At 40.5% G+C, this 24,556-nt stretch overlaps 1 protein-coding gene across 1 annotated transcript; it reads right to left on the reverse strand.

Moving 5' to 3' along the window:
- Window positions 1-241: 241 nt before the first annotated feature.
- DLEU7 (deleted in lymphocytic leukemia 7) lies at window positions 242-23,750 on the reverse strand (the record flags this gene model as incomplete). The annotated part of the gene is made up of 2 exons (XM_079779655.1): window positions 242-448; window positions 23,292-23,750. The coding sequence occupies 2 exons, from the start codon at window positions 23,748-23,750 to the stop codon at window positions 242-244; spliced, it is 666 nt and encodes a 221-aa protein (XP_079635781.1).
- Between the last annotated feature and the right edge of the window lie 806 nt (window positions 23,751-24,556).

Genomic DNA, 24,556 nt, shown 5'->3' on the forward strand with positions numbered 1-24,556 from the left:
GTTTCACAAAAAGTTATCAAATATGACAACATATTTAAAAATGCAAAGTACTGTTTTAAAATTTTTTCTCCAACATGCTATGAGGGTGCAGATGCCACTGGTCAGACTGCTATATATTTTATCAAGTGTCTCTTTAGTGAGAATCAAAACATCCATTGTTTGCTGATTCAATTAGGAAGGTAAGGTCCCTAGTTTTCTTAGCAGTGCTTAGCTGTGGTTTTGATTCCAATGTCCTGAGCACTCATATGTCTGGGAGATTCTGTAAGATCTGTCTCAAAGAAGCACAGGCTACCACATGAGCATCAGAAGGAAGGTTAGCAAGTGACTGAATCAACTTCTTAACTATTGTCTTCAAACATTGGTGAGCAGCATTCAAATCTCTGTCAAACTGCTGTCCTTCGATCTGTAGAGCCAGATGACTGCAGATGTTTCTAAACTCAACACTGTCCTGAAAGGAACAGCAAAAACCAACAAGCAATTAGACGGATTGTTGAGGACATTTGTTTTATACTTTGTGTACCCAGCTTCCATCCCCATCTCTTCTGATGACAGCACTCTGACTTCTCTCCCAGAGAACTACTCTCCTCCATTCTCAGCCTGTGTGGTTTGACCAAAGCTGACCCCACGCCACAACTCCAGGGACTAGGCTAATCAGAGCATATCATGCCTCAGCCACTTGGACTGGTTAGGGATGGACAGGTGACTCAACACAGGCCAATAAGCCACAGTCTCAGAATATTTTCTAGACTGGGAAAGAGAAACTTTTTAACTGAAGCTGTTGGAAAATATCTTGCTACCACAGGGGAGAATCCAAATTACAATGATGCCAACACAGAGAAAAGTAGACCCAAGAAATTTAAAAAGACTGATTCTAATAACATTTTCTGAACATGTCAACTTAGCCGTATGTAAATAAACCCCAGGATTTTTTGTTTATATGAGTCAACAATTATCCCTTTTTACTTAAACCATTTGAAGTTGAGTTTCTGTTATTTGTTCCTAACAGAGCTTTGACAAATACACAAATAGCCTCTGTTCCTGTTATTCCGTACTCACTTTCTTCAAGTTTCCAATATAGGATTTAGGATTGAACAGGGTCTCAAGAAATTTCCAGTGAAAATTTAGAAAAAATAGTTCCTAGGTGCTTTAAAACAAGGAAGTAAGTGAATAGATTTTTAATCTAAAAATGTTTCGTATCTGAAATTACTCCACATTATATGGTTTATTTTAAAATAAATGGAGATGATTTCCCACAGACTTCTGGGTCTGGCAACATGGCATGTTTATTTTCTTCAAAACCTCTTGCTACTAAATGAATGCTAAATAAAATAGAACAAACATCCTTTTTGCACTTGCAGGAAAGTAATGGAAATCCCCTAGGGCCAGAAATAAAAGAAAAGTAGATTACTTTAACGGCCCGCCAATACCCATCAGAAAAAGAAAATCAGTCTCTCTCTTAAACTGAGTTTAGGATGAGGGTCGAGTTTTCCCAAGAATGTGTAACCATGGACCTGTACTACACAAAAGTTTAAGTTTGGAGTTGTCCTCTATCCATATACATGTCTGGGAACACTCATGCTAAGAAATTAACTTCAAAATTGGAACTGGGCTGAAATATCCATGGACACAAGGAAAAGCAAACAAAAACCTATTCCACAGAACATGTCCACAACCCACGCCCCACTGTGGTATTCCCATAAAGCTCTCTCAAAGACAAGCTCTGTATATGAAATTTAAAATACAATTCACCATGATATAGCAGATACAATGCAGGGCAATATTAAATTACAAAAGTTTCAAATATAAACTATAAAACATGCTTAAAATGATTAAAGATATAAAAGAAGGAATCAAAAACGTTTTAAGAAAAATCAGGCTTGAAAAAGAACCAAATACAACTTCTAGAAATGACAACTATCATGACAAATTAAATACTCAATGGACAATTTAAACACTTGAATAAATACATCAGAAGTGAAAAATAGTAAACAAGATGATAAATGTGAGAAAATTGCCCAGAATACAAAATAAACAGAGGGAAGATGGGGTGGAAGGATGGGGAAAGATTAACCAGGGAATTATATGCATATATACATAGCCCATGGACACAGACAATAGTGTGGTGAAGAACAAGGAGGAGTGGGTATGGGGTAGAGGGGGTCAATGGGAAAAAAGGGGGGCATCTGTAATACTGTAATACTTTCAACAATAAAGATAAATTTTTAAAAAGGAAAAATAACAAAACTAGACAACAACAAAAAAAAGTTAAAGACATGGGAAATATGAATGAGAGGTTAAGCAACATGGATGATAGAATGCTGAAGTACAACAAATGCATTTCCAGAAGAGACAAGAGAATCATTATAAGATTATCCAAATCTGATCCAAAACATGAATCCTTAGATTCAGGAAATAAAACAAGCCTTGTACAGAGTAAGTTAAATGAGACACAAATATAAACTCATTAAGGCAAAACTGCTCTTAAAAGTAACCAGAGAAAATAGACAAACATGTTTTAAGGGATGACAAGACAGATAATGAACTTCTAAACTACAATTGAACATAGAAAAAAATAGAATAATATTGCCAAAAAACTTTCAACCTAGAATTTTTTTTTAATCTAAGTAAACTATTAGGGCAAAATAAATATATCTTCATTTAGAAGGACAAAAGGAGTTACCACAAATAGACTCTCACTGTCAGATCTTCCTTAAGATATAATTCAGAAAGAGGAAATTCAATGCAGAAGGAAAGAATGAGATACAAGAAGCAACAGTGAACGAAGAAACATAAAAATATGATATAAAGCTAAAGAATTGATTGTTCGAAACAAAAATCATAACAACTAACTTGGAGTTTACAAAAGCAAGATGGTTCAAAAATGCTGAATAGTAGTAACATGTAGGATGAAGAAATATTTTAAAGTGTTGCATTTATTCAAGAGAAAGGTGGAAAAATTGATAAATTTCAGATTTTTAAATTATGTACATGAGAAATGTAAGCATCATTACTAAAGTAGAGAAATAATACATACAACTTCAGAATTAGCAGGGGGAAGGTACATTAAAATTTTATTGGTCCTATCTATAAAGGTAAACATGAAAAAGTACACAAACATAAAGCAAGGTGAATAGAAAGCACCAAACAAGACACCTTTGAAATATAGTGGTAACCAGACTGCATTTAAAAAATCTATATGCTTTTTAAAAAACTTTAAAACGAAAAGTACCTAAAGATTAAAAGTAAATGAATACTAACATACGTATATGCCAAGCAGAGAAGCCAAAATAAAGCCAGAAAAAGCATTATTAAGTATAAAATAAACCCCAATTAATAGAAGAGATTATTCCCCTAAGAAGATATAACAGTTTTGTACTTGTGTATGCCTACTATGATAACTTCAATTTACATTCAAAGAGACATTTTAGATCAGCTTTTTCAGAACCTGACAGGTCAAACAACATAACAATCAGCCTGGAGAGAAAAGATTGAAACATTAATCACAACCTTGGTCCAGTGGAGATAAGCAAATATACATTACTAGTGGCCCGGTGCACAAAATTTGTGCACATTAAAAGGGAATTAATTAGAGGAAATATTTTAATATTGCTATTTGCCCTTTCTCTATAATAGAAGTGTCAGAGATGAAAGAAAATTAGTAAAATGTATATGAAAATCTCCATCCTGTCAGAGCCTGGGGCACGCCACGGGACCTAGAGTCAAGTCCCCACCCACCACCTGCACGTGCTTCAAAAACACAGGAGACTCAGACCCGGTCAGCCCCACCCACATTGGGTGAGACCCAGACCCAGCCGGTCCCACCCCTGTCAAGCCACTCTGGGCAGGGGGCACAACCTCAGGTCCCTTGTCAAGCCCCGCCAGGTGAGGGGTGCAGCCTCAGGTCCCCTGTCAAGCCCCGCTGGGTGGGGGGGAACAGCCTCAAGTCCCCCGGCCTGACCCCGGGGCAGGGAGTGCGGCCTGAGGTCCCCTGGCCCGGCACTGGGGCGGGGGGGCACAGCCTGAGGTCTCCCATCAAGCCCCATGGGGCGAGGGGCACGGCCTGAAGTCCCCATCAAGCCCCGCGGGGTGGAGGGCGTGGCCTGAGGTCCCTCACTCCAGCCGGGCACCATGCAGCCTCAGGTCCCTGCTGTTTCGGTCGTGATGTTACAGCGTCCAGGCTAATTTGCATATTCCTCTATTATATAGGTCAGTGGTTGGCAAACTGCGGCTCGCGAGCCACATGCGGCTCTTTGGCCCCTTGAGTGTGGCTCTTCCACATTGCGATTGAAACTTCGTGGCCCATGCGCAGAAGTCGGTTTTCGGCTCTCAAAAGAAATTTCAATCATTGTACTGTTGATATTTGGCTCTGTTGACTAATGAGTTTGCTGACCACTGATATAGGTAGAGTCTCAAAAATATATAAAATATCTATGAATGCTGACTATATTATAATACGCCACAATATAAAAAAGTCTGTTATACAAATCACAGTGCAATAAATGAGAAATCAGTAACATAGATAATCTTCCCAAAACATGTATTACTTAACAATCTACTTGTAAATAATTCATAGTTCAGTGAAAAAAATTTGAAATTTTAAAATACTTTATACTGAACAATTATGAAAATACTATAACACACATTTATGGGATATGGCTACAGTGAGAAATGCTAGACTTAAATGCTTATGTAACTAAAGAATAATCACTGAAAAACCATGAGCTAAGAATTCAACTCAATAATTCAGGAAAAGAAAATAAATAATTCAAAAGAAAATAAAAGGTAGAACTAAACAATGAACCAATGTTTGATGATGAACTAGAGTTTTCTTCCTAATTCTGAATAGAAAAACAAAGCTATTCTTCTCCCTAATAATGACTTTGTTACTATGCCCTGGTCAGATGGCCCGGTCGGAGCATCATCCTGCACACCAAAAAGGTTGCAGGTTCAATTCCTGAGTGAAACACATGCAGGAGGCAACTGATCGATATTTCTCTCTCACATCAATGTTTCTTTCTTTCTCTCTCCTCTGTCTCTCTTCCTCTGTCTAAAATCAAAAACATGTCCTTGAGTGAAGATTTAAAAAAATAAATAAAGCTTTCCCTCCCCCTAAAACACAATAACAAAAAGTAGAAAAACAAACAAACACTGTCACTTAGGTGAGAAGAACCTGGGTTTCTGGCAAAATGTTTAATAGAGAACATCTTCCAAGAAACAAAACAAACATCCATTTCTTCAATTCAGCAGACAATGGCAGTAGGACCCCAGTGTGAGCTAGGTGTAGGACAGAAAACTAAACATGCTACAGGCCCTTTACACAAGGCTTCACAGGCTACCACCTCTTCGGTTTCTTCTCTTTAAAGCATTCTTGCTTCGCTGCCATTGTGTGCTACTCATTTTTTCTCAGAAGGTATCAAGGGGATACTTAGATAATCTGTCCCATAGTTTATAGGGCAATCTATCTATATTGCTGGAGCACATTGCTTGGGAATGGGAAAGTCTGGGAAAAATGACTCTGGACTACTTCCCATAGATCCACATCAAGGAAAATTGTCCACTTGCTTTACAGAAGTGATCCAACTCTAAGTACAAAGTGGGAGGATCAAAGACAACTTGCAAAAGGAAATTCAAAATAGAAGGAACCACTGAGATGTGTGCGGACATGTGCCTATTAGCCGGTCTGCAAAGGCATTCATCACTCAGAGAAGATGAAAATGCCCTTAAAATATATTTGTGGGCCTAATATATGTAGTCAATTTCACACTTACTGTAAAGAATCAAAGAAGGTATCGTTTGGAGAAATTATACATAAAATAAAATTCTACTGCTTGGCTGTACTGATCCCTGAGGTCCTGGGTAAACTTCAAATCTCTGGCAAGCTTTGCAAAGTCTCTTTATTTTACTATTTTAGTACAGTATTTCCTTTTAATCCTTTCTCAAATATATTAACAGTCAAAGAAAACAAATTAATAGGAATAGCTTTCCATGGACTCTTAAGCCAGGGAAGGGAAAAATAAAGCAAGTGGTTGCTTCTCTTCCTTTCTGGAAGGTCTGAAGGCCAACTATGGATCCAGTCACAATGGCCTCCACCCAAACCTCTAATGATTCTGCTGTATAAGGTGGGGCCACAAGTCACAGTGTTGAGGCAATAGCATATTCAGGGCTCATTGGCTTTCAGTAGAAATCCACATCATCAATATTGGTGATGATTTAACTTATGTGCTTTCTACTCAATGGTAGAGCATATCCTCCCAGCATCTTTATTTAGCAAGTCCCAGGTGCTTCCAGAAATGATGTAATATCCTACACTGGGATTTGGGTACATTGCCAGAATTAGAACACTATAGCTGAGCAATCTAAAAACGGTTTTGGAACTTCTAAAGCCTTATGTAATTTCAGAGTCTGGATACGAAATGTATTGATTGCTACAATGGTCCAAACTGATGGCCAGCAATTACATTTTAAAGTGAGGTAGTAACTGAACATACTGGGATAATGGCCTCAGCTTGTTTAACTCAGTTAATGAATCAGCTAATTTTATATCAAGTCTCCACTATCTGATTGACTACACTGAATAAAAGGCAGTAAGATATGTTGTTGTTTTTTTTGGATAAATACCCCAGAAGTAAAATTGCTGGGTCATAATTAGTTCTATTTTTAATTTATTGAGGAACCTCCAGACTGTTTTCCACAGTAGCTACAACAATTTGCAATTACATCAACAATACATGAGGGTTCCCTTTCCTCCACATCCTTGCCAATACTTGTTGTTTGTTGATTTACTGATGATAGCCATTCTGACAGGTATGAGGTGAAAACACTAACTTGAAAAGATATATGGATTCCTGTGTTCATTGTGACATTATTTACAATAGCAAGATATGGAAGCAACCTAAGTGTCCATCAATAGACGATTGGAAATAGAAGATGTGGTACATATATACAATGGAATATTACTCAGCCATAAAAAAAGAATGAAATCTTATCATTTGTAACAGCATTGATGGACCTAGAGGGTATTATGCCAAGTGAAGTAAGTCAGAGAAAAAAAATACCATATGATTTCACTTATATGTGGAATCTAAAGAATAAAATGAGTGAACAAACAAAACAAATAAATACATAGATACAGAGAATAAATTGATGGTTGCCAGATTTTGGGGGAGGGGGGGTTGAGGGAATGAGTAAAAAAGGTCAATGGATTAAGAAATACAAATTGGTAGTTACAAAATAGTCATAGAGATATAAAATACAGCATAGGAAATAGTCAATAATATTGCAATAACTGTGTAGGGTGATTATTTCATAACTTATATAAATGTCTAACAACTATGCTGTATACCTGAAACTAATATAAAATAATATTAAATGCCAATTCTAACTGAAAAATAAATAAAAATAAAGGCAGTAAGATATGGTACTTGTTCTCTAAAAAGTTTGTTAACTGGTAAGGAGAATGAGACACATAGAGCATATACACCAACGTCCAGTGAAAGGTGATGAGGGCTATAGTAAAAATACACAAAAACCCAATCCTATATAGGAACAGACATTTCTAGACTCATAATCTAAGCAATGCACTAGGTTCATACAAAAGTCCTTCTAATGTGTGAATCCTTTCTATAGCATACTTGTTGTGTGGTTATCCAAAATTATCTTGGTTGCACTAGAGAAACTCATGTGCTTAGGAGGCAACCCATGGCTCTAGTTTTTAGAACATTTCTTCCAATGTTTAGCTGAAATCTGCCATGTGGCTTCCCAAATATGCCCATGTCCTAGTCCTCAGAACCCAGGAGCATGTTACCCTACACGGCCAAGGGGACTTTATGGATGTGAGGTGGGACATGCAGCCTCAGGCAGCTACAAAGACCCTGAGGCAGCCGAGCTCATTCCCGCACAAGCTCTGGACTTGCTATCACAGCCCTGGTTCTGTGCCTCTGACAGGCCATCTGAGGACAAGACATTTTATCTATGGGATATTCCGTTTTCTCATCTGTAAAATGGAAACAATAATAACTGCCACGTGGAAAGATGTGAATATCAAATTAGCCCATGGATTTGCAAACTCATTGTATTTATAAAGCACTCCATCAGTCTAAGGTTATAAGTGAAGTACTCTGCTAGATGGAAGGTCAGTAAGAAGGAAAGGAGGGGAAGGAAAGGAAGAAAAGAAAAATATGTTCCACAGAAACTTGGAATCTAATTGGTGATATCAAACTATTTAAATTGTTCAGTAAAGCTGTCACGCACAATTAAATTTAGGCTCAGAAAGAGTGGTTGAGCTCACCTCACATCCATTAGGCTGGCTACCATAAAAAGAAACTGAAAATAAATTTTAGTAAGGATGTGAAAAAAGTGGAACCCTTGTGCACTGCTGGTGGGAAGGTAACATCAAGCAACCATTATAGAGAGCAGAATGGAGGTTCCTCAATAAAAGAGAAAATGAGATTAACATATGGTCCAACAATTCCATTTCTGGGTGTATATCCAAAAGAATTAAAAGCAAGATCTCTAAGAGCTATTTGCAAACCCATGTTCATAGCAGCACTATTCTCAATAGCCAAGAGGTGGAAGCAGCTCAAGTATCCATAAATAGATAAACAAAATGTGGTATATACATACAATGGAATACTATTCAGCCTTAAAAATGAATGCAATTCTGACTTATGCTACAACATAAATTAACCTTGAGGACATAATGCTAAATGAAACAAATCACACCAAAAAAAGACAAATACCATATGATTCCACTTGCATGTGGTATCTAGAGTAGTCAAACACATAGAAACAGAAAGTAGAATGGAAGTTGCCAGGGCTGGGGGGAGAGGAAAATGGGGAGTTACTGTTTAATAGGTATAGAGTTTCAGATTTGCAAGATGAAAAAGTTATGGACATTGCTTACACAACAATGTTAATGTACTTGACACTAGTGAACTATACACTTAAAATGTGTTATGCATTTTTTACCACAATAAAAAAATGTTTTAATGCAGTTGAGGCCATCAGGTGCTGCCAAGGGCATGAAGGTTTGGACGAGGCATCAGAGAAATGTTAGGTTGGGAGGATTGTACAGACACTATAAGATAGGTGGTGTTGAGAAAAGCAGTATTAGATTCATAAGGAAAAGAGATGGCCCCTGGAATTAGAATGAATAACATAAGCAAAGGCCTAACGTCAACTAGGGGCTAGGACTGGGAGGAGATGAGTCTGAAAATAACAGAGAATCAGGATATAAGCTAGTGTGAAAAGCTGCGAGTGCCCCAGTAAATTCCCTGGAGACTTCCAAGCATGAGAGCAACATGGCAAACCAGCATTTTAAGAACACTTGTCTGGCCCCATGAGCCTGAGCACCGACTGCAGGAGGCGCCAAGCTCCAAGCAAGGCACCTCGGCACCTTGTCTCACTCAAAGAAATGCGGCTTGGAGAGAGCAAATGATGTGCCTAAATCACACAGCAAATGAGTGACAGAGCTGGCATTAGTCTCCATTTCAAATTTAAATGTTCTGCAAAAACCTGCCTCAAATCAGAACCCGGGCCAGCTGCCTGATGACTCAGACAGCGGAGCTCACCGTCCAGGACTGGAGACAGACAGGCAAACAGGAACGATGGAGCTATGGATGCCACAGTGGGATGAACAGGGGCACCATGGGAGCAAGCAGAGGAGGCACCGAACTAACTTTGGCGATGAAACACAAATGTGTACAAGTGAACTGTTGCATTTTTCTTTTTTGGCCGTAGTCACACTGTTTTTTAAGGTTAACGGAGTGTTATGAGTGTTACAACACTCCAATTGGCCTTGGACACATCTAAACTGCATATTAGCCTGCTGGCCCATCCTTCTTTCCTGCAACATAATTGAGAGAGGTTGGCCATCTGGAAGATATTCAAGACATGAAACCTTCTGCACCCCATGTAAAGCTGGAGCTCCCCCTTCCTCTGCCCTGTTCTCTCCTATCCAGGGTAAGGGAGGTCTCTTAGAAAAACCACCACTCTTGTACTTTTCCACATTATGCATTGCGTTTATTTAGAATGCACACATCTGGAATCCTTGAGCAACTTTCATGCACCTGCAAAGTCCAAACTGGGAAGAAAAGTTAAGCTTTTTTTTTTTTTTTAGCTTCTTACTGAAAATAAAACTTAAGGCTTGAAGGCAAAAAGAATCTGGCTGCACAAGGCAGTTTCAAAGCTTATTTCCTGAAACCAATACCAATGGATAATAAATTCAACACACAATGTGACTTTATAGGTTCCAAAATGCAGACAACTTTTACACAATCCACTAGGACAGGTACTGTTGTTTTCCTATTATGTCACCTTCAAAATTAGTTCTAGATTTACATGAACCATAAATCAGTTCATATTCCCTTAACCACTGGCTTTAAAATGAGTTGGTTCTTTTCAAAACAGTCACATCTTGAGCTATATTGTCTTACAATGGCTTCCACAATTTTGTTTCTTCTCACTTTTCCCCCCTCTCATTCTCCCTGAATTCCTAATGTCCTCTACAGAGAGTAGTAAAGAAAGAAAGAGCGTTTCCCCTGCTTTCTGTCATGGGGCCTGGCTGTAATGAGCGTCAGCATGGCCAGCAGAACATTCTCCATTAAAGCCGCCCAGTGCTAGGCACTACAAAGGAACACAAATCCTCTCCCCAAACCCCTTACCACCCTCCAACTGGATGTGTACATAAAATGAGAATGTTCCTCTATGTAGAGAGATGTCATGAAAACCATACTATCAGGATCAGTATGCTTCAAATTGCCCCAACTTCACTTGTTTCATCAACATCTGGCTTTGAGCTACAAATTCACAGGGCCCATATCAGTCACCAGTTACCTGAAACCCAGATCAATCTCAAGTAGATATGTAATTACACACTAATAAAACACCCAATGAAGAACCAATGTGTCTGCCATTCACCATAAAAAGTCTCTCATCCACAGGAAATTAAAGATTTTTACTTGTGCTGTACCCAGTGTCGATGCCCCACAAGTAACTAAGGTTCCTTATGCATGTGCTTTGGGTACGTCATCATTTTCATTAGAAAAGTCTGTGAAAAGCACTTTGTGATGGATACAAGCACTTGATTCAGGAATGCTCACAAGGCAAACTCCAAACTGTAAAACAGAGCATGGCAGCATTTCCACAAGTAGTTTTGTTTTAGGGCCTTTCTGCAATATCCTTTGCAAAATTTTAATTTCAGAAAGTTTATATGTCCTGATTCTCATATCATTCACATAATAAGAAATTACAAACTATAATTAAGCTTTTTCGATAGCAGTCACTGGGCCTTTTTCTAAAACATATAAGTACAATTTTGTCTCAAATCAATAGCAACCTCCTGGCTTTGGCTATTAATCATATGACCATAAGCATTTTTTTCTTCAAGAGTATGTGGATAATTTTTGAAGACACAATTTTCAAATTTGCAGAAACTGGCTCCACTAATTAAAGAGCATTACAACAATGACTGTGCAACCAAAGCCAATGGTTTCCTAACCACTGGCTTTGCTTTGTAGAATGAAAAAACAGTGAAGACTACTAAACGTGATGGAATGATTGGTACCAAAATTAGCTACATGAAACTGAGAACTCACAGGCAAGTTAAATTTGCAATGTCAGGAAAGTTATTTTGCCTCTGAAAGTTGGCAACAGCCATAGTTTCCATGAAACTTGCTTCAGAACAGCAAGAACTCCTGGCAACTATAAATATTTTTAACTCTCAAAGGAAGACAGACAAAACTCAATCAGTGACTTCATAATTGGCTGTTTAATAGTCTCTATGTGAGTTGGTCATTTTGGGGAGTTTTTAAATCCTAACTTTCCTTCTGGTGTCCCACACATTTCTATGCTCCCTTTAGGTTGCAGGTGCCTAAAGCATTCTTGCTAGTATTACTAGTTTGACAATGATTTCCTACATCTGCCTGGTACTTTTTGTTACTATGTAAAGTCGCCATCATGGAAGGAGGCACACAAATCACCCAGTGTTATGGACTCAATTTTGTCTCCCCGCCTCCTCCTGCCTTGCCCCGCCCAAAAAATGCATATATTGAAAACCTAACCCCATTGTGACTGTATTTTGAGATATGGCCTTTAGAGAGGTAATTAAGGTTAAATTATATCAGAGAGTTGGCCCCAGATTCAATAGGACTGGTGTCCTTTTAAGAAGAAGAAGAGCCCTAGCTGGTTTGGCTCAGTAGTTGGAACATCTGTCCATAGACTGAAGGGTCTCGGGCTTGATTCTGGTTAAGGGCATGTGTCTCCATTGCAGGCTCAACTCCCAGCCCAGGTCAGAGCACGTGAAGAAAGCAACCAATTGATGTGTCTCTCTCACATCAATGTTTCTCTGTGTCTTTCCCCTCCCTTACACTCTGTCTAAAAATCAATGAAAAAAATATCCTCGAGTGAGGATTAACCAAAAGAGAGAGAGAGAGAGAGAGAGAGAGAGAGAGAGAGAGAGAGAGAAGAAGAAGAAGAAGAAGAAGAAGAAGAAGAAGAAGAAGAGGAGGAGACATCTGAGATCTCTCTCTTTCCACATGCATAGAGGAAAGGCCATGTGAGGACACAGTGAGAAAGTGGCCATCTACAAGCCAGGAAGAGAGCCGTCACCAGAAACCAAATTTACTACCACCTTGCTTGATCTTGGACTTCCTAGCCTCCAGAATAGTGAGAAAATAAATGTTTGAGGTTTAAGCCACCCAGTCTGTGGCATTTTGTTATGTCAGCCGGAGCTAAGAGTCTATAATGTGACTGTTACATTCCAAGTGGTGTTCAGTTCAGGGCATGCATGACTGTGCCCTGTCAACTAAACACTCTCACATACTTTATTTCAATGTGATGTTTTTAATACCCCTTTAAGCTAGCACTGTGATTTGGTAGAGTCACATAAAACCATGTTTGGCCCGGCCAGTGTGGCTCAGTGGTTGATTGTCAATCCATAACCAAGAGATCCCCAGTTCTATCCCCAGTCAGGGCACATGCCCGGGTTGCAGGTTTGATCCCTTATAGGGGGCATGCAGGAGGCAGCCGATTGATGTTTCTCTCTCATTGATGTTTCTATCTCTCTATCCCTCTCCCTTCCTCTCTCTCTAAAATCAATAAAAACATGTTTGAATCATAGGCCATCACTTCCCAGAAGCAGGATCTTCAGCAAAGTCTGACATTTCTCTGAGCCTCAGTTTCCTGCTATAAAAAAAAGTTTGTCAAACTGGCCAACTCCATCTTCTCCACCAAATTTAACAAGTCTCAGAACCATTAAGCACTTTTTATCCGCCACGAAGAAACTCATTTCATGTTTTTTCTTTGCACATGTTTGATAAACTCTAAATGTTCAAAAGGAATATAAATTATTGGTTTCTTTAAGAAAAGAGTAAAGACGCCATCTTGAAGGGGAGAGCAGCTGTGATGGGAGCCCAGCCTCACCTCCACCTGGGGAGACCTCGGACACCACCCGGGACCCTACAGCTACACCGGCCAGGGACCAGTTGCCTCGGCTGTGAACCCATGAACACCAAGCTCCAGCCTCCCTGGCCACAGGCTCTAAAAAGTTTGTCCAGGGGGAGACAAAATGGTGGCCAAATAGGCAGACCGGTCCTGCACCTTCTCACAGAGCAGATAGAAGAAACAGCAGAATCGAATAACATCCACCCGGAATTCGTGAATTAAACACAGCTAGTGAGACAATTCGTGGACAGAAAGGTCAGAGGTCGCTGTTGTGGGGTTGAACCCTGGAGTCAAAATAAGACCACCGGAGGCTGCTGATTGATTAAAAAAGCAGGCAAGGATTTATTGAACTGGCCAGGACGGCCACGAGAGCACCACACGCAGGTGGCCACACTCACGACCGCGCTGTCCCAGGTGTTCGCAGTCCTTTTAAAGGTCCAAACCACAAAAATTTTCCTTTGTTCTAAATTCTAAATGCTGGGAACAGCCCGCAGGGGGGTTCCCAGCCACATCCTGCTGGACGTTGGAATGTGGTCCTATCTTGCAAAAGCAGGTTTTTACAGAAGCAGAACCAAGCGGAGTCAGTAATCTCTAAAGGTTATCTACAGTTTCTACTCCTGAAGCTACTGAGTCAGTGGGAATCAATCTCCTGTAGTCCTGGTCCACAGACACAGGAAAATTACCTTTGTGAGTCTCCAGGTCTCAGTCTGGAAGCTGAGGTAACTACCCTATTGTTTAAGCAAGTAAGTGCGTGCAGAAGCCAGAATAACAGGGTTAAAATTCAAACAGCAGTTTTTACCTAAGTATGGTTGCTACCATACTTCAGCTGCCTGGAGAGAGGTGGGATCAGGGTTCTGGGCTGGAGGGAGAGACGCACACAACCTGGACTAGAGTCTCAGAGGGAGACTGCGCTGCACCAAGTCTGCGTCCCTTGGGGACCCTGTAGCGCTTGACTGTGGAAGGGGTTCACAGGGCTGCTGGCAGCTAGGGACTCTAGATCTAAGCCCACAGCCATGGGAGGCTGTGGTCAGAAAGGCAGCCTGAAGTTCAGCACCACCCATGCATTGCATTTGGGGGGGGTGGTGGGCTGAGGGGGGGAGACACACAGCAGTACGGTTGCTCTGTCTTTATATTTTCCTTGCTTTTACTCGCTAAACCCAGTGCATAGGATCTTTCGATTACAAACATTTACCAAGGCTGCAGTGCAGGGGAAGGTGGTTTTGTGGAAGTTGGGGAACAGAATAGGGAGAGGCGATCAGGAGGTCAGCTCTGGGACAGTCTAATCCCTCCAACCTTGAACCAACGTTTTTCTCCTAAAGACCAGACCCCTCCTAGCAGTGAAGCCGCACCCAGCCTTGAGCTCGGCAGGGAAACAAGATTTCTGAATACCCCCAGGGAGCCCTCATGGGGGTGTGGAGGGGCCATTTGGTCCCAGAAACTAATACAGAAACACTGCCACCTAGAGGCCATGTCAGAAATAGACTCTTGTGTAAATACGACTGAACGCAGGCAGGAAAACAAAGCGGGCAGATTGATCCCGCCTGCCCCAGGCTGTGGAGTCTGACACAGAGGAGCAGTGGATCTCGGGGAACTAAACACGGTGCTGACTACCTAACAGGAAATTGAGACTTGGCAGACAGAACAGTAGAGAGGGGTCTTAAACCAGCCCCCATGGGACATTAAAACTCAGATGAAGTGAATAAACTTCATTACTTCACTTTTTTATTTTTTATCTTTTACTTAAGAAACTGATTTTTTAATCTTTATTTTTAGTATTTATTATTATTTTAAGCTTTCATTATTTTTTGGATTAGTGTTCTACATTCTATATTTTTATCGTTATTTCACTCTATCTCATTTATTCCTTTATGCCAACCGTTTCTTCCTCACTTCCCCCTTTTTTCATCCTGTTTCTCTTCTCCTGTTCCTGCTTTAGTTTTTCTCTCTCCTTTCTTTTTACTCCTTGTTAAAAATTGATCTTCTTTATCTGCTTTATTGATGCATTACTATTATAGTAGTCTCTATTGACTTACTCATATATCTAATTTCCTCTCCCCTGCTCCAAGTCCATGCACCCTTCTCTTCTCTCTTTCTTTGCTAGTCAATTTTTTTCTTGTTGTTGTTGTTTGTTTGATTGTTTGTTAGTTTGTTTTTGTTTTTTTATTTTACGCTTTTGTTTATCCTCTCTTCGCTTATTCTCTTCTTCTACTAATAGTTTAATCAGTTTCACTCACCAAACTCAGGCCTATCTGTTCTCTACTCTATTTTCCTTTTCCAAAATACATGAATATATAGATAGAATAAAGAAAGGGGAATTTTTTATTATTTTTATATATATGAATGTATATATATATATATACTTTTTAATATATATTTTTTATTATTATTATTTATCATTATTTTTAATTGAGTATTTTGTTTTTTACTTTTCTTCTTATACACTCATTCTCTTTCTACTTCCTCTATACTGAATCATGGCCATTCCCCCATTCATTCAATCCTTTACCTTACCTTCTGGAAAGCTCTGACTCTTCAGATTGAGCTCCCCTCCTCTTTTTTGGGGTGTTTCTTGTTTCCATTTTTTGGTTTAGTTGTTGGTTTTTTGGAGTTTTCTCCCCATATATGTATATTTTCTGTTATTTTTTCTTCTTTTTGTTTTCTCTTTTACCTTATTTCCTTTTCTCAATATCATTTTTGCACTCTTTTCTCTCCCCTAATTCTCTTTTCTCTGGTGGTCACCTTTACTTAGGGTTATTGGTGTCATGAATACATTCATCCTTTTTCCCACTGTGTGGTGTCTTGTCAAGTTGTATTTTGTGCTTTTTGGTCAATGTGGTAGAGAGTGAGCCACATAACCAGACACCCTGAGAGGAGCAAAAACAGGGAGACAAAGAAACAGCCCCCATAGGAAAGAAAAGGAGGAATCACTAGAAAAAGAAGTAAACAAAATGGAGGCAAGCAATTTGTCAGAGAAAGAATTCAGAGCAATTGTCATAAGGATGGAAGACAAAAATCAAAAACATGTGTAAGAATCAAGAGGAAATGAAGAAGAACCAAGAATAAATGAAGAATGACATAGCTGCAATAAAGAACACAATAGAAAGCATCAGTGGTAGACTAGAAAAAGCTGAGGACCTGAATCAGTAAGCTACAAGACAAGGTAGGAAAAAACATCCAATCAAATCAGCAATTGGAAAAAAAAAAACTTAAAAAACAGGAGAGCCTAAGGGAGCTATGGGACAACACAAAACAAAACAACATCCGCATAATAGGGGTACTAGAGGGATAGGAAACAGAGCAAGGAATAGAAAACCTGTTTGAAGAAATAATGAAAGAAAACTCCCCTGATTTTGGGAAGAAAAAACTCACACAAGTCCAAGAAGTTCACAGAGGTCCAAACAAGATGAACCCCAAAAGACCAACACCAAGACACATCAAAATTAAATAGGCAAACACCAATGACAAAGTAAGAATCTTAAAAGCTGCCAGAGAGAAACAGAAAGTTACCTCTAAGAGATCTCCCTTAAGACTATCAACTGATTTCTCAACAGAAACACATCATGCCAGAAGGGAATAGAATGAAATATACAAAGTGATGCAAAGCAAGGGACTGAATATAAAAATACTATACCCAGCAAAGCTATCATTCAAAATTGAAGGGGAAATAAGGAGCTTCACATACAAAAAAGGGTAAAGGGAATTTATTACCACCAAACCAGCAAAGTAAGAAATGCTAAAGAGACTGCTGTAAAAAGAAGAAATAGGAAGGGAAGAAGGAATACAGGCTTAAAATATTAAAATGACAACAAACAAGTACCTATCAATAATAACCTTAAATGCAAATGGACTAAATGCTCCAATCAAAAGACATAGGGTAGCTGAATGGATAAGAAAACATATATCTGCTCTCTACAAGAGAACCACCTCAGAACAAAGGACTCACACAGATTGATAGTGAATGGATGAAAAAAACTATTTCCAGCAAATAGAAATGAAAAAAAAAGCTGGAATAGCAACACTTATATCTGACAAGTTAGACCTCAGAGTGAAGGCCATAATAAGAGATAAGGAAGGCCACGTCATAATACTAAAGGGAGCAATTCAACAAGAGGACATAACTCTGGTAAACATATATGCACCCAATATAGGAGCACCCAAATACATAAAAAACTTCTGGAAGATATCAAGGCAACGATAGACAGCAATACAGTCATAGTAGGGGCCTCTAATACCTCATTGACTCCACTGGATAAATCCTCTAAACAAAAATCAGCAAAGAAACATCAATCCTAAATGACACACTAGATCAGATGGAATTAATTGACATCTTCAGAACATTTCACACCAAAGCTACAGAATGTACATTCTTCTCAAGTACACAAGAGTCATTTTCAAAGATAGACTACATATTGGGACACAGGAAAAGTCTCTTCTAATTCAAGAAGATAGAAATCATATCAAGCATCTTCTCAGATCACAATGGCATAAAATTAGAAATGAGCTACAATAAAAACAATGAAAAAAATCAAACACTTGGAGGCTAAATAACATGCTATTAAACAATGATTGGGTACCAAAGAGATGAAAAAAACAAATAAAAAGCATCCTGGTAACAAACGACAATGAAAACATAACAATCCAAAATCTATGGGACACAGCAAAAGCAGTCTTGAGAGGAAAGTTCATAGCTCTACAGGCCTATCTCAAAAAACAAGAAAAAAAATGGTAATAAATTATCTAAACCTACAACTCAAAGAATTAGAAAGAGAGTAACAAGAAAAGCCCAGAATAAGCAGAAGGAAGGAAATAATAAAGATCAGAGTGGAAATAAATGACATAAAGACCAAAAAATCAATACAAAAGATCAATAAAAACAAGAGCTGGTTCTCTGGAAGGATAAACAAGATTAATGAACCTCTAGCCAGGCTCACCAAGAAGCAAAGAGGACCCAAATAAACAAAATCAGAAATGAAAGAGGTGAAGTAACAACCAACCCCACAGAAATACAAAGGATTATGAAAAAATACTATGAACAGCTCTATTCCAACAAAATGAACAACCTAGACGAAATGGACATATTCCGAAAAAAATACAAGCTTCCAAAACTCAATCAGGAAGAATTAAAAAACCTGAATAGGCTGAAGCAGTAATAAAAAATCTTCCAGCAAACAAAAACCTTGGTCCAGACAGCTTTACAGGGGAGTTCTACCAAGCATTCAAAGAAGAACTAAAGCCTCCCCTCCTCAGACTATTCCAAAAAATTCAAGAGGAAGGCACACTTCCAAGCTCTTTCCATGAAGCCAGCATTACCCTAATTCCAAAACCAGATAAAGACACCACAAAAAAATAGAACTACAGGCCAATATCCTTGATGAACATAGATGCTAAAATCCTCAACAAAATTCTAGCAAATTGGATTCAGCATTACATTAGAAAGATCATACACCATGACCAAGTGGGGTTTATTCTGGGGATGCAAGGATGGTACAATATCAGCAAAACAATAAATGTGATATATCACATAAACAAATCGAGAGACAAAAATCACATAATCATATCAATTGATGCAGGAAAAGCATTTGACAAAATCCAACAGCCTTTCTTGATAAAAACTCTCAGCAAAGTGGGAATCGGGGGATCATATCTCAACATAATAAAAGCCTTATATGACAAACCTACAGCCAACATCATACTCAATGGGCAAAAACTAAATCCATTTCCCCTAAGAACAGGAACAAGACATGGATGCCCACTTTCACCACTCCTGTTTGACATAGTACTGGAACTGCTAGCCATAGCAATCACACAAGAAGAAGAAATAAAAGGCATCCAAATTGGAAAAGAAAACGTAAAACTGTCATTATTTGCAGATGACATGATATTATACATAGAAAACCCTAAAGAGTCCATCAAAAAACTACTAGACTTAATAAATGAATTTGACAATGTAGCAGAATACAAAATCAACACCCAGAAATCTATGGGTTTTTTTATACACCAATAATGAACTCACAGAAAAGAAACTAAAAAAAAAAAAAAAAAAAAATCCCATTTAACATTGCACCAAAAAAATGAAGATACCTAGGAATCAACTTAACTAAGGAGGTAAAAGACCTGTACTCAGAAAACTATAGGATATTGAAACAAGAGATAAAGGAAGACATAAACAAATGGAAGAACATACCGTGTTCATGGATTGGTAGAATCAACATCATTAAAATGTCCATACTACCCAAAGCAATTTATACATTCAATGCAATCCCATTAAAATACCAACGGACTAGAACAAACTCTCCAAAAATTCATCTGGAAGAAAAAAGATCCCTAATAGCCACAGCAATCCTGAGAAAGAAGACCAAAGTTAGAGGGATCACAATATCAGATATCTTTACAAAGCTATATTACAAAGCCACAGTTCTCAAAACTGCTTGGTACTGGCACAAGAGCAGACATATAGAACAATTGAACAGAACAGAGAACTCAGAAATCAACCCAAGCCATTATGCTCAATTAATATTTGACAAAGGAGGCAAGAGCATACAATGGAGTCAAGACAGTCTCTTCAATAAATGGTGCTGGAAAACTTGTTCAGATACATGCAAAAAAAGAAACTAGATCACCAACTTATTCCATACACAAAAACAAACTCAAAATGGTTAGAGGACTTAAATGTAAGATGGGAAACCATAAAAATTGTAGAAGACTCTATAGGCAGCAAAATATCAGACATATGTTATAGTAATATATTTACTGATACAGCTCCTAGGGCAAGGAAACTAAGAAGAAAATAAACAAATGGGACTATATCAAAATAAAAAGCTTTTGCACAGCAAAAGAAACCATAAACAAAACAACAAGAAAGCCCACTGCATGGGAGAACATATTTGCCAATGCTATTTCAGATAAGGGTTTAATGTCCAAAATTTACAGGGAACTCATACAACTTAACAAAAGGGAGATAAACAATCCAATCAAAAAATGGGGAAAGGACCTAAATAGACACTTTTTGAAAGAGGTCCTACAGAAGGCCAAGAGACATATGAAAACATGCTCAAAGTCACTAATCATCTGAGAGATGCAAATCAAAACAACAATGAGGTACCATCTCAAACCTGTCAGAATGGCAATCATCAACAAATCAACAAAGGACAAGTGCTGGCAAGGATGAGGAGAAAAAGGAACCCTTGTACACTGCTGGTGGGAATACAGACTGGTGCAACCACTGAGTAAAACAGTATGAAGTTTCCTCAAAAAGTTAAAAATGGAACTCCCATTTGACCCAGTAATACCACTTCTAGGAATATACCCCAAGAAACCAGAAACACCAATCAGAAAGGATATATGCACCTCTATGTTCATAGCAGCACAATTTACAATAGCTAAGATTTGGAAACAGCCTAAGTGCCCATCAGCAGATGAGTGGATTAGAAAACTGTGATACATCTACACAATGGAATACTATGCTGCTGTAAAAAAAAAAGAAGGAACTTTTACCATTGCAACAGCATGGATGGAACTGGAGAGCATTATGCTAAGCGAAATAAACCAGTTGGAGAAAGATAAATATCACATGATCTCACTCATATGTGGGATATAATGATCAACATAAACTGATGAACAAAAATAGATCCAGAGACAAGGTAGCACTGAACAGACCGTCCAACCTCAGAGAGAAGGGGGGGGGGGGGGGGTGTTAGAAATCAACCAGAGAACTTGTATGCATGCATATGAGCATAACCAATGGACATAGACACTGGGGCCATGGGGGCTTCCCTGGGGTGTGGGAGTAGCGGGGTGGGGGGGGGTCAATTGGGGAGAAAGGAGACATATGTAATACTTTAAACAATAAAAAAAGAGTAAACTACTACAAAACACCCATTGTTATTATGGTGAAGGTTTCTCTGCCTTCGTGCCATTTTTTGCCTTCTGCCATAGTGAACTAATTTTAATTCCCCCAAACCCAGACCCTTGCATTGCTTCTGGGTCTTAGATCATACAGTTCCCTTATAATGTGTTTTCCCTTTAATGCCTGGAGAGCAAACATTCACTTTTTTAAAAGGTTACCTCCTACAAGAAACCTGCCAGGATCACCTTAGGTAAAATTGATCACTCAGCCTCTCCTTTTGCCAGCCTATATGTCTTGTATATGCTCCTAATATCATACAATACTTCCTATTTCATCAATTCTAAGATGTACATTTTTTCACACTTCAAAAAAAATCTCTGAAATGAGACTATCTTACAATCGAAGGTCTATCATAAAATAATTGGCAGGATTTTTTTATTTCTTGGAATTACATAAAAAGGTGCATCTTAACTCAAGAGCATTGGTGAAATGCAGCTTCATTTTTTAATTTTCTAAGGTGAATGGAGCAGTGCTTCGCATCTGGAGGCATTCCAGCTTTCCCTCTCATGCACACACATTTGGCAATATTTGGTTTTATCAACTCAAGGTGGAGGGGGGGGGTAGGAAGGCAGGGAGGTATGCCGCTGGCGTCTACTGGATAGAGGCACAGGACAAACCCCCACAACAATTGTCCAGCACAAAATGTCAATAAAGCAGAGACTGAGAAACCCTAATGTAGAGTAATAATGCCTATTTGGGGGTATGATATGCTTTATTATGTTTGGTTTTTAAATCAGTCTTTTATAGTGGATATGCAATCTAATATGTAGCATTTTTTTCCAAACCTTGGCTTGTAAAGCGCGAATAGCAATTCTTGAGAAGTGCTCTCAGCTTTCTTCATCACCCCTTCCCCGTTCCTTGTGCCAGACTCCCAGGGAAATGAATGATGCAATGCTCCAAGTCAAAACTGGAGAAAGCCACAAGGCCTCAAAGAGATTGTGACCGTAAGCCACCAGTTAGGATAATTAATGTCAAGACCAACACCATAACCCAGACCCCGGATTCCAGGATCCTTCTCAGCCTGGGAGGCAGCTGCTCTGTCTCCTGACAGTGGGGACTCTTAAGAAGAAAATGCACTCTGCAAATATGAGGTGCGTGACTTAGCAGGAGGTTAGCATTAGAATTCACGCTTTGCCCTGGCCAGTTTGGCTCAGTGGATAGAGTGTTGGCCTGCGGACCAAAGGGTCCCAGGTTCGATTCTGGTCAAGGGCACATGTCTGGGTTGCAGGCTCAGTCCAACGTGCAGGAGGCAGCCAATCAATGATTCCCTCTCATCATTGATGTTTCTATTTCTTCCTCTCCCTTCCTCTCTGAAATCAATAAAAATAAACTTAAAAAAATAAAGTATATGATAAAAAAAATTAGAATTCACGCTTCAACACTGGGGATCTACCCCACTCTTAACTCACCTTAGGAGAATTTAGACTCTGTAAGGTCCCTCTATGTATGCAAAAATAACTGTGATTCATAAGTTTCAAAGGACTTTAAATTAATGTAGGTGATTTTGTCATAGAGAAGGCAGTGGGGACGTAATACGTGTATTTACGGCCCTGGAAGAAGGGTTATTAAGTTGGAAGAGGGAGTAGGGGAGCTGTCCTCCATGCCTGTGGAAAGGGCCTTCAGCTGGGGCAGGAAGCTGATTTACTACCTCGTAAGAGAGGAAGGAGTTCCAGAGGCCTTTGGCAAGACCTCTCCTGCTTCTCTGCTCCACAATCAGGCGGCCCCAGGTGGGCACCTCCGCCCCCACCCCTCACCGGCCCCTCTGAGTTCCCTGCCCCCAGTGCGGAGTCCTCCTCCTGACCTAGCCCCACCCCCTCACTCTCCCGGGTGCGGTGAGCAGCTCAGCTTGGGATCCTGTGACCCCACCCAGTCTCCGTCTGGGTCCTGCAGCCCCGCCAGCAGGGGAATCCGGCTCCCGAGGCAGGGTGCTGGAGGCCAGACTCACCTTCAGGTGGATGGGGAAGGATCGCTCCTGCAGCAGGGGACTCAGCAACGTCTGCTCCACGCTGACCAGCTCCGAGGTCGAGTCCACCACGCGGGCCAGTGCGCTGCGCATCGCCATCCGGGCCAGGGTGCAGGGCCCGCGGCCCTGGGGGCAGGGCAGCAGCTCCGCGCCCGCCTCGGCGCCTGGCACTACTTCTACCTCGGGGGAGCTCGCCTGTCCCCGGAGCCCCCCATTCCTCAACCCCCGGCCTCCGCTGCCCTCCTCCCGCCCCAGCCCCGCCCGGGCCCGCCGTGGGCCTGAGCGACGCGCTGGGGCGGCGGACACGTGGTCCGGGTCGCGCGAGTTTCCACGGGCGCCCGGACCGTCCCCCCAGCCCCACTCCTGCTGCAGGAGCTGCAGGGTCTGCAAAGCCAACATTTGGTGGCTGATGGAGGCCACTAAGGGCGCGGGGTTGGCCATCGTCTCCTGGGCTGGCTCTGTGCGCTCCGCGGGCAGGTGGAGCAGCGGGCGAGGGAGGAGGTGGGTGTTGGAGGTCGCCTGGGTCACATTTCCTAACCCGCGGCTCCCAGGCTTCCAGGCCCCGCCCCTGGCCCGCGGTCAGTGATCTGCGCTGGCCCGTGCATTTGCTTCAAGTCCAAATCGCCTTGTTCCGATCCAGACTGCTCCAAGCGCTGCTTCACGTGCACTTGAAAATCAGCCAGATGCTGAGCTCTGATTCATCCTCCTCTCTGGGGTCCCGCGGGGGAAACGTGCCGCTATGTGCATACGTGTCTGCAGCATTACCCCACCCCCATTTCCTTTGAAAGATGCTTGCCAATGTCCATTAACGCTCTGGGGCTGGGGGTGGGAGGAACATAAAAGACCCTCCTGGGAGTGAAAGTGTAAAGAACCAGAGAAAAGCTCACAAAGGAAGACGGTGCCTGATTCTTCTCTCTCCCTTCCTCACAGCCCTAGGAGAATCTTCAGGAATTTCTTGAAGTATCCTTAAAGGCCTCTAGCCCCCAAACAAAAGAAAGTGACTGTGTGTCCCAAAGTTCTGCAGTTCTCTGCGCTGCCCCAGGCAACAGGTGCTTGGAGAGCCTGACCGTGGAAGTAGCATCAGGGCGAAGCCCTCCAGGCCTGCTGCTGAAGTGACTGGTGAAACTGGGGTAGGCACTGCCCTGGTGGAGCATAAAGGGTTTTGTGTGAAACTCCCAAAGGACTTAGGCAGCAGGGTTTGAAGCTAAATCCTTTTACAAGCCATGAACCCAGGGACAGCTGTACAA

This window comes from Cnephaeus nilssonii, assembly GCF_951640355.1.
Source record: "Cnephaeus nilssonii genome assembly, chromosome: 8".
Classification (NCBI taxonomy): Eukaryota; Metazoa; Chordata; class Mammalia; order Chiroptera; family Vespertilionidae; genus Cnephaeus; species Cnephaeus nilssonii.